Source organism: Spea bombifrons, chromosome 5 (genome assembly GCF_027358695.1).
Source record: "Spea bombifrons isolate aSpeBom1 chromosome 5, aSpeBom1.2.pri, whole genome shotgun sequence".
Lineage (NCBI taxonomy): Eukaryota > Metazoa > Chordata > Amphibia > Anura > Pelobatidae > Spea > Spea bombifrons.
Window position 1 is genome coordinate 47,644,561 of NC_071091.1, and position 12,973 is coordinate 47,657,533.

At 39.5% G+C, this 12,973-nt stretch overlaps 1 protein-coding gene across 1 annotated transcript in view; it reads right to left on the reverse strand.

Moving 5' to 3' along the window:
* Window positions 1-12,340, reverse strand: part of LZTFL1 (leucine zipper transcription factor like 1) — a 28,823-nt gene extending 16,483 nt beyond the window's left edge. The window contains exons 1-4 of the mRNA XM_053466103.1: window positions 12,250-12,340; window positions 10,528-10,652; window positions 2,332-2,526; window positions 1,578-1,635 (exon numbers count right to left, since the gene is read on the reverse strand). Of these exons, the coding sequence (XP_053322078.1) occupies window positions 1,578-1,635; window positions 2,332-2,526; window positions 10,528-10,652; window positions 12,250-12,252 (381 nt within the window). The 5' untranslated portion in view covers window positions 12,253-12,340. The remainder of the gene's footprint in view (window positions 1-1,577; window positions 1,636-2,331; window positions 2,527-10,527; window positions 10,653-12,249) is intronic.
* Window positions 12,341-12,973: the final 633 nt, after the last annotated feature.

Below are 12,973 nucleotides of genomic sequence, written 5' to 3' on the forward strand. Positions count from 1 at the left end.
CTTTGACATTTGGTGATCCTGTGCCCATGCCCTATTTGGTAGATATTTGAACTTGGCCAATTCAGTGGGCCCAATACAACCATATATTTTTGAAAACTAGACACCCCAGGGTATTTTAAATGTTGGTATTATAACTCTTTCCATCCACACATTTTACCGCCAGCCTTTGGCAAATTTATAGTAGTGTATTTCCCTACACACATTGTACTTTAGATATGAATTTACACAATATGTGTTAGCAACATCTCCTGAGTACATGGAGATTGGGCTGTTTGAGAATTTTTCAAATTAAAAAAATTTGACATGTGGTCATCCTGCCCCGTGTTTATTGGGACATTGTTCAACCTGGCCAATTCAATTTACCCCACCAAATAAAACATTCAAACAACAGAATTGTTTGAAGATATGACTTGCTCATATTATATATATATATATATATATATATATATATATATACATACATGCATACATACACACACACACACACACACACAGTGTGTATGTATGTACAATGAGTACACTTATTTTATTATCTTTTCATGCGACAACACTGTCACTGCTACAAGGTAAAGTAGTGAGTGCACAGCCTATATAACAGTGTAAATTAGCTGTCCCCTCAAAACAACAACACACAGCCATTAATGTCTAAACCTTGGCAACAAAAGTGAGTACACCCCTTAGTGGAAATGTCCAAATCGGGCTAAATTAGCCATTTTCCCTCCCCGGTGTCATGTGACTCGTTAGTGTTACAAGGTTTCACTTGTGAATGGAACTGGTACGTTTCCGTGGTGGTGATCAGTGCAAAATAATTTACATGTTACCATTTTTTTTCTTCTTTTTTCTTTTTCATTTATTTTACTAATCACATTGTGATTAGAAAGCTGGGCTCCACTGACTTGCATAGTTGAATGCCTGAGCCCGAGTTCTCAGGAGGGTCTGGAGAGATCCTCTTGGAAACTTTTCTTCTTTTCTCCATAGACTTGCATGGAGATCACAGTGTCCATGATCTAGACAAACCCTGCACGGGATATCCTGTCCTCCGATGACTTTCCGAGTGACGTCAGCAGTGACGCGACCCTGAAGGGAATGGTCGATAATGTGATCGGGCATTTTAACCGTAACAGCTTTCCGGTGCTTGTGTCGGAAATCAGTTATAGGCGATCGGGTAGCAGAAAGCCAGCGATGCAAGAAAGTCAGAACATACCGGTACATTTCTTGCAATGTGTTTTCTGGACGTACCGGTACATCCATAGGGGACTGAAGAGGTTAAAGATATTCTAGAGCAGGGGTGTCCAACCTGCGGCCCTCCAGCTGCTACAGGACTACATCTCCCATAATGCTCTTTCAGCTAACTGGCTGGCTGAGGAGTATGGGAGATGTAGTCCTGCAGCAGCTGGAGGGCCGCAGGATGGACACCCTTGTTCTAGAGAGAGTTGTACGCATTTAGAATCAACACACAAACATCCGTTTCATTTTATATGCATGTGGAATTTACCGGAAGTTAGGCCATTTCAGCTTGTAAGACACTGGCTAATAATAGAATAATGTACATAGTGATACATATTTATAACATGTACCTTTTTGCTGGATGTAAATTCTGCTTTTTCAAACTCAGCAACTTGTTGCAACAATTCCCTGAAACATGAAGAGCACAAACAAACAAAAAATGGCATTTGTTATTGTAGGTTCAAATAAAATAAAGGAATAACCATTTTCCTCATTTTTGTGCTTTCCACCTGCAGATGTACACTAATGCTCCCAAAATATGAAATTGTGTATCTATATTTTTTACGATAACTGGGGAGCATAGTAGGGGGGTATGAAAGTGTTATTTATTATGAGGATATAGATTAGTAGGTTTAAAAAGGTTTAACTATTTTAAATGCCGTTGCTCATTTTCTGGGCAAGAAATAAAAAAAAGGAGAATTACAAAGAATCAATGGAAACAGGGGGGAAAACAAAGTAACCACCAACTTTGAAAGTGATTGGAGATAATATGGTCAAGGCCCTAGTAAAATACTCCAGGTGGGCTTTTTTTTTTCTTCAAACCCAGGTGATAGTTCTTTCATCAAAACTACTGAAGTCCCACCTTTCTAATTTTGACCTTGTAATATTTGCTCCATTACAGACAAAACAGATGACAATCCTGGACATGGCTGTAGCTGTGTGTAATTTATAACTTACATTAAATTGCTTATCCACCAGAAAAATGAACTGGTGGATGTGTTGCTTTTCTTCTAACATCAGTTGCTGTGATTGCAAAGATTAATAAAAGCCAAATCAGTGCAAACCATTCACATATTTTTTATATTGCCAAGTCCAGCTTCATACCTGTTTTCCAGTTCAGAAATGTCAGTCTGTAGCTTCAGATACCACTTTTCCGCTTGAGTGAAAAGCTGGCGAAGTAGTAATACATTTGTATGGGCTGTGTTAATTAGCTCCAATTCCATTTCACTATGTACCACAGCTTGCAGCCCGTGAAGCATATCAGAAACCTCATCAACAGTAAAAGTCTCCTCCACAAGCCTGGAAAAATGGGTGAAGATGAAATATAACAAATAGACACTAAAGAAACATGTTGCACATAGAATTCAGATATAAACTAATTACAGGAAGCTTGTAAATTTGAGACATTAAATTGGTCTGTGTTATTTAATCTGCATCCTTAATAGGTAATACGCATTTGCTGTTACTAGTGCAAATCATCACTTTAATAATTACAGAAAAAATAGAATTGCTGGCACATCATGAATTAATTTTGTACGTAGAGAGCAGAAAAAAAACAAAGCAGTATTGCGCTACCATGCTTTCTGAAAAGAATTAGCAATGTAAACCAAGGACCTACATGCCGTACACTACCACGTATTATGCACCTAGAAATGCTCACTATTCAATTTGTGCCAAAGGTAAATGTAAAGTAAATAAAAGAAACTTAAATTCATGACAATTATGTTGAAAAGTATTCATAATGGATGTATATTTAGAGCTATGATTGCACACTTAGTCAGATGGAGATTGTATTTGAAGACAACACTGACACATGCACCTAGGTATTTAGTATAATTTATGTTACAGACTATAAACAACCTCTTTGTTCTTAAGAAAATCATGTTGGTTGCTTACAAATTTGTCTATTTAACATGGCTATATTATATGTAACATCATATTGGGGTTTATTCAAAGGAAGAGTTGTCAAGAGAGTTGTGGGTTTCACTTTTTGACTTTAATATACATTATCAAGGTCTGGCCTCGGTGAGCAGCTGTTACATGAAAAACTTGGCTGGTCTCGTACAATGCTTAGTTACATAAGATTTCCTTACACCTTACAGCTTTTATAGAGGTTTTCACAATTGCTTCTCCATTTTGGTTTTCATGACATGGTGTCATATGTTGTCCATATGAGGTTGTATTTACCTAGTGAAACCACAACTCTCCTACAAAACCTCACATTAATTAATAAGCATTAAAGTCTTACTTTGACAAAAGGGCAATGCATATGTAGAACAATGACAATGCTGATGCTTAAAAATCATGAGCTTCTCTGCCTAATAAACACTTTGACGACAATTAACATGCCACGCACGTCACATAAAAGCGGGCAGTTAATGACACCTGACATCCCTGGTACGTCATGGGGTTAAATGAGCAAAAATAGGCTTTCTTCGCTCAGTGTTGCTACAGTGCCTCAATATCATTCAGCAAAAATTTTCAGGGTCCCGTGTGACCGGTCCTTGGAGTGATTAAATTAGCCCTATTGTAAGACCGTGTGTCTCTTAAATAAGGTGCCACTGGAAAAAGGGTTTCGTTCGATCAGCTGGTGTTGCTAAGATGGCCTATTGAGGGCTTCCCATATCTGTCTTGAATCTGACTATAAAGGGGGAGACCTCAACTCAACATCAAGAGGGCAGAAAGGAATTATGCATGCTGAGCACCATCCACAACTATGGAGGTTTATGTCTGTGGCAAAGATGAGGTTGTGGGAAAAGCGGTGCGCATCACGGCCTTTAACAGGAATATGGGGGGGGGGATCTATCATAATGAGGCAGACAAAGGCCTGGTACAAGAAGGTTGCAATTTATCTGATTCTATATGCAATTTACAATGTTGCACAAAAAAGCAAACCTTGGAATTAATTATTATTGTTTTTTTTTTTTTTCAGTTTTCAGCCTCGGGTCATTTCAGGGATCTTATACCAGGCTGCATGTGACCCACAGGCAGTAATAGGGTATTTAACCCTTTCCATGCACTAATTGTACTGCAAGCCTTTGTCTAACTTTGTGTAATCATTTTTTGCATTTATTTATTTTACACACATTTAAAGCTCCTAGTATGTCAAACACCACCATAATACAGTGAAGGAAAAAAATGATTTGATCTCGTGCTGATTTTGTACAGTTGCCCACTGACAAAGACATGGTTAGTCTTTAATTTTAATGGTAGGTTTATTTGAACAGTGAGAGACAGAATATCAACAAAAAAATACAGAATAATGCATTTCAAATAAGTTAGAAAATAAAAATACATTTGCATTTTACTCAGTGAAATCAGTATTTGACCCCTTTGCAAAACATGACTTGGTACTTGGTGGCAAAACCCTTGTTGGCAATCACAGAGGTCAGAAGTTTCTTGTAGTTGGCCATCAGGTTTGCACACATCTCAGGAGGGATTTTGTCCCACTTATCTTTACAGATCCACTCCAAGTCATTAACCCCTTAACGACCTTTGCCGGCTCAGGACCGTCATGGAAAAACGGTTACTTAATGACCTTTGACAGTCCTGAACCGTCAAAAAATTAAATAAGCTTAGAAAGGGATCAACGATCACTTTCTTCGCTTAAACGGCGTTACTGTAATGCCTCGATGTCGAGGCATTCAGCAAGGCCGAGATCGGCATCGGGGGCCATGTCTGGCCCCTCCCTGGGGCGTCAACAGCCACCATACATTGTATGGCGGCGGACGCCCGTTTTAAAAGCGTTTCGGAGGCGATCAACGATCGCCTCCTAAACTTAAATGGTGTCGCTGGAATGCCTCGATCAAGAGGCATCCAGCGACACCAAACACTTACCTCTGGACCGCCCCTACCGGTGATCTTCACCATCAGCAAGATGGCGGCGCCCGGGAAAAAAAAACAATAAAGATGAAAGAGTTCGCTAGACGGTCTCCAGACCCTCTAGAGAACTCTGGCTCCACTTGCAGGTTGAATACAAGTACTGCATTCAACCATGCAAGTCAATGGAGCCCAGCTTTCTAATCACAATGTGATTAGTAAAATATTCAAAAAATAATAATAAAAAAAAAATGTGCTAACATTTAAAAATAATTATGCAGTGATGTCACTAGATGAACCATCCAGTACCAGCAAAATGTGTAAAAAAAAATATAAAAAAAGTATTAAAAAAATAAAATAAAAAAATAAAGTTTATTATTTTGAGCAAGTGCTAAAATTTCTCAAAAATCTCAACAAAGAGTTAAAATAAAAGCACTTCAAATACCCAAGGGGTGTCTAATATAAAAAAAATGGCTGATGGGGTAAATTGGAGTGGCCGAGCTCAAAGATAGGGCATAGGTACAGATTGACCAAAATGGAGAAAAAAAGCGCACTTCCCAAATGTGGCATTTTAAATCTCAAACAACACAACAAACCCATGCATGTCGGGTATCACTGCACTCAGGAGATGTTCCTGAACACACATTGGGGTATTGTTTGACAGTGACATATACCAGAACCTGTATATCTATAACTAAAGTACAATTTGTGTGAAAAAAAAAATAAAACAAATTACTATTACAAAGTTTGACAAAGTGTAATTGTATAATTGGTGCATGGAAAGGGTTAAAATAACAGCATTTGGAATACCCTGGGGTGTCTAGTTTTCAAAAATATATGGTTTGACGGGGTTAAATTGAGTTAACCAGATTCAAAGATATTCCAAAGAGGAGATGGAGGCAGAATGACCAGATGCTAAAAGTATGTGTTGCCTCAAAAGTAGCCCTTTACCAGCCAAACAATCTAACAAACCCATGCATGTGGGGTATCGCTGTACTCAGGAGATGTTCCTGAACACATATTGGGGGGTTGTTTGACAGTGACATATACCAGGACCTGTATATCTATAACTAAAGTACAATTTGTGTGAAAAAAAATACAAAAAATTACTATTACAAAGTTTGACAAAGTGTAGTTGTATAATTGGCGCATGGAAAAGGGTTAAAATAACAGCATTTGGAATACCCTGGGGTGTCTAGTTTTCAAAAATATATGGTTTGAATGGGTTAAATTGAGTTAACCGGCTTCAAAGATGTTCCAAAGAGGAGATGGAGGCAGACTGACCAGATTTGTTAAAAAAGGTTTGGAAATCATAAAACGCTGCTTGTACTTATTGCCCTATAACTTACAAAAAACAGCAAAAAAACATAAAAACATTGGGTATTTCTAAACTCAGGACAAGTAGTAGAATCTATGTAGCTAGTTTTTTTACTTGCTTTTTTAGGTGAGTAAAAGATTTTTCAAATAAAAGTCATAAAATGTGTTTTTTTTCAATTTTTCACCATGTTTTTTTTTATTTTTTTTTATAGTAAATAAGATGATACGATCAAAATAACGTTATCTGAAGAAAGCCCATCTTGTCCTGAAAAAAACAATATATAACTTATGTGGGTACACTAAATGGGTGAGGAGAAAATTACAGCTGAACACAAGCACCACAAAAGTATTAAAACAGCCTCGGTCCCACAGGGTACAAAAAGAAAAAACGAGCCCGGTCCTTAAGGGGTTAATGTTTCCAGGCTGACATTTGGCAACTTGAACCTTCAACCCCTTCCACAGATTTTCTATGGGATTAAGTTCTGGAGACTGGCTAGGCCACTTCAAGACCTTAATGTGCTTCTTCTTGAGCCACTCTTTTGTTGCCTTGGACGTGTGTTTTGGGTCATTGTCATGATGGAATACCCATCCACGACACATTTTCAATGCCCCGGCTGAGATTCTCACCGAATATTTGATGGTACAATATGCAGTGAAGTTGTCCTGTCCACTTAGCAGAAAAACACCCCCCAAAGCATAATGTTTCCACCTCCATGTTTGACGGTGGGGATGGGGTTCTCTGGGTCCTCCTCCAAATACGGCGAGTTGGGGCCAAATAGCTCTATTTTGGTCTCATCTGACTACAACACTTTCACCCAGTTCTCTGAATCATTCAGATGTTCATTGGCAAACTTCAGACGGGCCTGTACATGTGCTTTCTTGAGCAGGGAGACCTTGTGGGCGCTGCAGGATTTCAGTCCTTCATGGCGTAGCGTGTCACCAATTGTTTTCTTGGTGACTATGGTCCCAGCTGCCTTGAGATCACTGACAAAATCCTCCTGTGTAGTTCTGTGCTGATTCCTCACCGTTCTCATGATCATTGAAACTCCATGAGGCGAGATCTTGCATGGAGCCCCAGACCGAGGGAGAATGACAGTTATTTTGTGTTTCTTCCATTTGCGAATAATCGAACCAACTGGTTTGGTGATGGTCTTGTAGCCCATTCCAGCCTTGTGTGGGTCTACAATCCTATCCCTGACATCCTTGGACAGCTCTTTGGTCTTGGCCATGGTGGAGAGTTTGGAATCTGATTGATTGCGTCTGTGGACAGGTGTCTTTTATACAGGTAACAAGATGAGATTAGGAGTACCCCCTGTAAGAGAGTGCTCATAATCTCAGCTCATTACCTGTATAAAACACCTGGGAGCCAGATATCTTGCTGATTGATAGGGGATCAAATACTTATTTCAAATAGTAAAATGCAAATCAATTTAAAACTTATGTGAAATGCGTTACACTGGATTTTTTGTTGTTATTCTGTCTCTCACGGTTGAAATAAACCTACCATTAAAATTAAAGACTGATCATGTCTTTGTCAGCGGGCAAAGTACAAAATCAGCAGGGGATCAAATATTTTTTCCCCTCACTGTATGTATTCAGCAACATTTCTCTCCAGAGACCGATGATCTCCTCCTAACTCCTTTTAAACAAGTGGTCGACTAAATATGGCGCACGCTAACACTCCGTGGAGCGATCAGATGGGCCCCTGCTGCAGATTTCGGTGTTTCTGAATGCCTCGGGATGAAGGCATTACAGCAACACTGCTTGGGAGAAGAAAGTGATCTTAGATTAGTTTCTACAGTTGTTTACACTCATGACGTGCTAGGCTAGTCAATTGTCGCCAGCAGTGATGTTTGTAGCATATCGAGGTAGTTCGAGGTAGCATCCGTGGCATTTTAACAGTCACCTTTGCCCTTTTAGGGATGGGTGGTACTGGGCGGAAGTAAGCTATAGAGGCTGTGCAATTTTGACATAGTACTACAAAGTATTGATTATACTGCGTTCAAGAGATCGTTAATCTACACCCATAGAGAGATCAGCCTATTCAGCAGGGTGATTGGCTCCTTTGTACGGGACAGCAGGGCCTCTTGGAGCTGCTGTTTTAGGACTAGGCAGCCTAGGACAAAATACACCACTGGGGGTAGTAGTTGTACTATTCTGAAATACTCGCATTTTCTTTATCTTACTAGCCCCAGGTTTATAAAAATAAAACAAAATAGAAAAATGCTCCAAGTGAACTTGATAAAGACCTCATCGTGAGGTCGAAACGTTGTTGTTCATCTCTTTCAATAAATCTGCCTGATGGAACCCCTGAGTGCCTGGAGCCTGTTTCTATTTTGATTTACTGGGGAGTTGGCCCTTCCTGGCACAGCTAAGCACCTGAGTTCCTGTGGGAGTGTGTGCAGATTCCTAATTCTGGTGACACACTATAAAAATAAAACAAACATAGCCTCAACTAGGGATGCACAAGTACAAGTACCGATACTTTTTGTCAAGTACTCACAATACCAATTACCAATACTTTTTTTTAAAGCTGTGATGACCTCCCATGCGTTGTCAATCATAGCATGGGAGCAGCACCGGGAGGCTGGCAAAACGTAGTGACACTGACACTCTGGGATCAGTCAGTGAATCAGCATTGGTATAGGAGGTGGGTGGTGAGCGAGCGGCACTTGACTGACACTGACTGGCAGCGTATGCTCGCTCAGTGATTCAGGCACAGGACCGGACTGGGAATGAAAAGCAGCCCTGGAAACATTTGGAGACCATCCCCCATATAGTTTATCTGGCGGTCCAGCTCTTATACCTACACGCACCCTTAATACATACCCGAGTCACACTATTTGCCATACAAATAACTATAAAACATTATTTTTGTCACATTATTTGTATTAAAATGCCAGAAAGCAAACGTGTTAAAAGGCCCTAATAAATTCAATACATTAGACATATTGGAATCAAAACATTTGCTACTACAAAATTTTTTAGATGAAAAAGTTAAATTTTATTCAGTGGAACAAAACAGTGATCACATTATTCTTCACAATATTCTTGTAAGAAACTTTTTTCTTTATTAATGCATGTAAACTATTTTCATATTTAATAAAAGCTATGATTGAGAAATGTTTGTTTCTATTTCCTTTCATTTGCCAACCTGCCCCCCAAGTTATGCACCTCTGCCCCCAGGCTTACCACTCTGCCCCCAAAAATGCCTTATACCCCTCTGCCACCAGAAATGCCTTATACCCCTATATGCCACTCTGGCATATGGGGGGTTAAAAGGCATATCATGGGACAGAGTGGCATATAGGGGGGTATAAGGCATTTCTGGAGGCAGAGTGGCATATAGGGGGTTAAAAGGCATTGCTAGAGGCAGAGTGGCTTATAGGGGGTTAAAAGGCATTTCTGGAGGCAGAGTGGCATAAAGGGGGGTATAAGGCATATCATGGGGGACTCTGCTTCCAGAAAAGCCTTATGCCCCCCATATAACCCCCCTCCCGACTTACCACTGCTTCTGACTCCCTGGGGGCAGCGGGTGGAGGCCGTTCATGAAATTAAAGGGGCCGGTGTGCACGCACCGCGCCGCCCAATGGCCGTGCCTCAGCTCTTTGTCCCAACCCTTTTAAGACATGGGACGAAGTGCTGAGGAACGGCCATTGGGCGGCGCGGTGCGTGCACGCCAGCCCCTTTAATTTCATTAGGCACCGGCGCCTGGAGGAGGCGGCTTTCAATCCCACTAGCAGCCGCTCAGCGGCTGTTTTGAATGTCGGTCTGCCAGCCGCCTGGCCCACAGACCAGTCCGGTCCTGTTCAGGCAGGGTATCGTTTCGGCATCGTGCAAGTACAAGTACTCGTGCAACTGCTGTGTATCGGCACTGACACCAGTATTGGTGCATCCCTAGCCTCAACTACACAGAGAGTATTGCCAAGGAGATAATGCAGTTACTTTACATACAATAATATATTTAAGAAACAGGTGTTTCTGGTAAATGTCTACATACTACACAGTTGGTTGAATACAGGACATTTTAGTGTAAACATGCATTGCATGGTAAGGAGGATAATTTAACTAAAATTAGTTACACCTTTGTAAGCTTTACATAACAATTCATTCTTGGATAAACAAAAATGTGGTAATAAATACTAAAACACAAATGCAAGTTACCTACTATCCTTGAGATCCTGGAAGCAAGAGTCAATCGTTTTAAGTCGCAGAGCCCTTTTAGACCTAGCAAAACGTATATAATTAATTACTTCATTCTGATGATGATCATTCAAACCAAGTTCCGCCTAGAGCAAAACAAATAAAACACAAACAGCGTTAAACAGATTAGTAGTATAAGACTCAAAGAAGTAGCTGCAGAGTTTCCCAGAGACATAACAAAACATACATAGAGTACAAAAATGTAAAAATTACATAATGCGTTGGTTCAATTTGCAATTTACTATGCTGTATTTTAGACCTCCTGTTCTAATGGCCTTTAGTAGGAAGTTTCTCTACTAGCAACTGCAACCAACGATGGCTGGCTAGCTGTTAGCAAGTGGCTAGATGTCAAACATTTCTCACAACTGGTCATCCAGTGGCCCTTTCATTTAATTCAGTCGTACAGGAATTATAAAAACAACAAAAACAAACTGCTTCATTGAGCTCATGTTTGAAAGATGTAATTAAAAGAATAAGATAAAAAGGTGGGATATCAAGGAATAGTATGAGCAAACCATGTACACTATTCAAAACTTTGGAGTCTGTAATTTTCGTCTCATGTAGTGTACCCACACAAATTGTACCGTTATTCTAAACGTATCATCTAATTTACTAAATAAATTTATATATTTTTTTTTTTTTGCAAGTTATAGGGAAATAAGTACAAGTAGTGTATTGCTATTTAAAATTATATATATATATATATATATATTCGAATCTGGTTATCATATATACATTATTATTCAAACATTTATTTGGTCACTTAGCTATTTTCATGAAAAACAAGGACCTTTCAAGCTATGTAACATAATTACAAAAAGGGGTTTCTACTGATCGATTAGCCTTTAAAACATAAACCTGGATTAGAGAACACAATGTGTCATGGCTGCTGATAAACGGCCTCTCTACACTTATAAAGATTTCCCATTTAATATTAGGTACAATAGTCAATTACAAAATTAATAATGTCTCCATTGTGTTTGTGATACATTTTATGGACATGGACATTTCCAAGTGACCACAAACTCTTGAGCAATAGTGTATGTGGAATGCACATCACACCATTCAGGATTGGAAGGTGGAGCCATGAAACTACTTACTACACTGAGGTGGAGGACTAAAACTTAAAACTGGGAATAAGCTTTTGTATCTACTCCATGCACATATGTTACATAGATACAGAATAATACATGCACATAATTTAATTGCAAACAGTTTTGGTAGAACATTTCAGCCAAAGAAAACCTGTTCAGATCAAAGCATATGCCTCTCCCACCGTGCAACATTCTAAAAGTGCTAAGCTTTGTAAATGGCAATTTAATATAAGCAACACAGGTAACCGATGGTGCCCGAAAAACATTTGACATTAATGCCTACAATGTGAGACATTTATCAGTTTTACGGAGAGGCGCACACACAGATCGCTCGCCCGTTTCTTAAATACATCAACATTTAAGCTTAATTGAATGCATTTACAAGTAAACATTATATAATGTATTTGTACAATACTCAAGCAAAAAAAAAAAACACGTCAGCGCTACGAACGATAAATGCCCTTTACGTGACAACTGTAAAACCTACACCTAAATCATACGGGGACTGATTATGAAGGTCATTTGCCACATCATCAACATTTCTCGCTTGATGGGATGGTTAAATAAAAACACACACAACTCTGCTTACCATTTCTGAAAACTAAAGGCGCAACCGAACATGGAATTGGTAGGCCGATCATCTGGTTGTCATGGGGACGTACCATTCGACAACGTCTTAGCATAGCTATATCATTGGATAATTTTCTGGTCACATGAGCCGTTGCTTTTTTGCGTTTTCGTTACCTAGGGTTACGGGGCGGCGCTTACAAGTCTTCGTCTGGGTAAAAATGGCGCGACCAAGTTGTAGATGCGAAATAAAATGACACGGGTTATATTGTATTCAGTTCGTTTTGATGAAACGAGTAATTTTAAAATGATGAAGCCATCTGCTTTAACACACATCACACTTCTGTGTGGTTTACTTACTGGCAAGACACTATTGTGTCTCTCGCCGGGTGTCTACTTGTTTCCGTTGTAGTGTGTCACGTTTAACCGTTTAACAGCTGGTGCATAGTACAGCAGAACCTTTTAGTTTGATCACATCAACAAATGGGTCAAATCCTATCCATCATATGAAAACAAGAGAAATAGATGAAAGAACATAACGTTTAATTAAAATAGTTTTGCCACATAAAATAATTAAGTAGTTGTGTTAATTTTATTGAATGCGCACATCAACTTATCTGTAATAATTGTACCTGGGAACTCTCTGGGCTTGGCCAGGAGAAGCCCTGCTTCTCTGGGTCAACACCTGAATCCTTTGAGTCAGGGAGTGGGGTCCTGATGTCACCCACTCCTCGTCCATTTTCCAT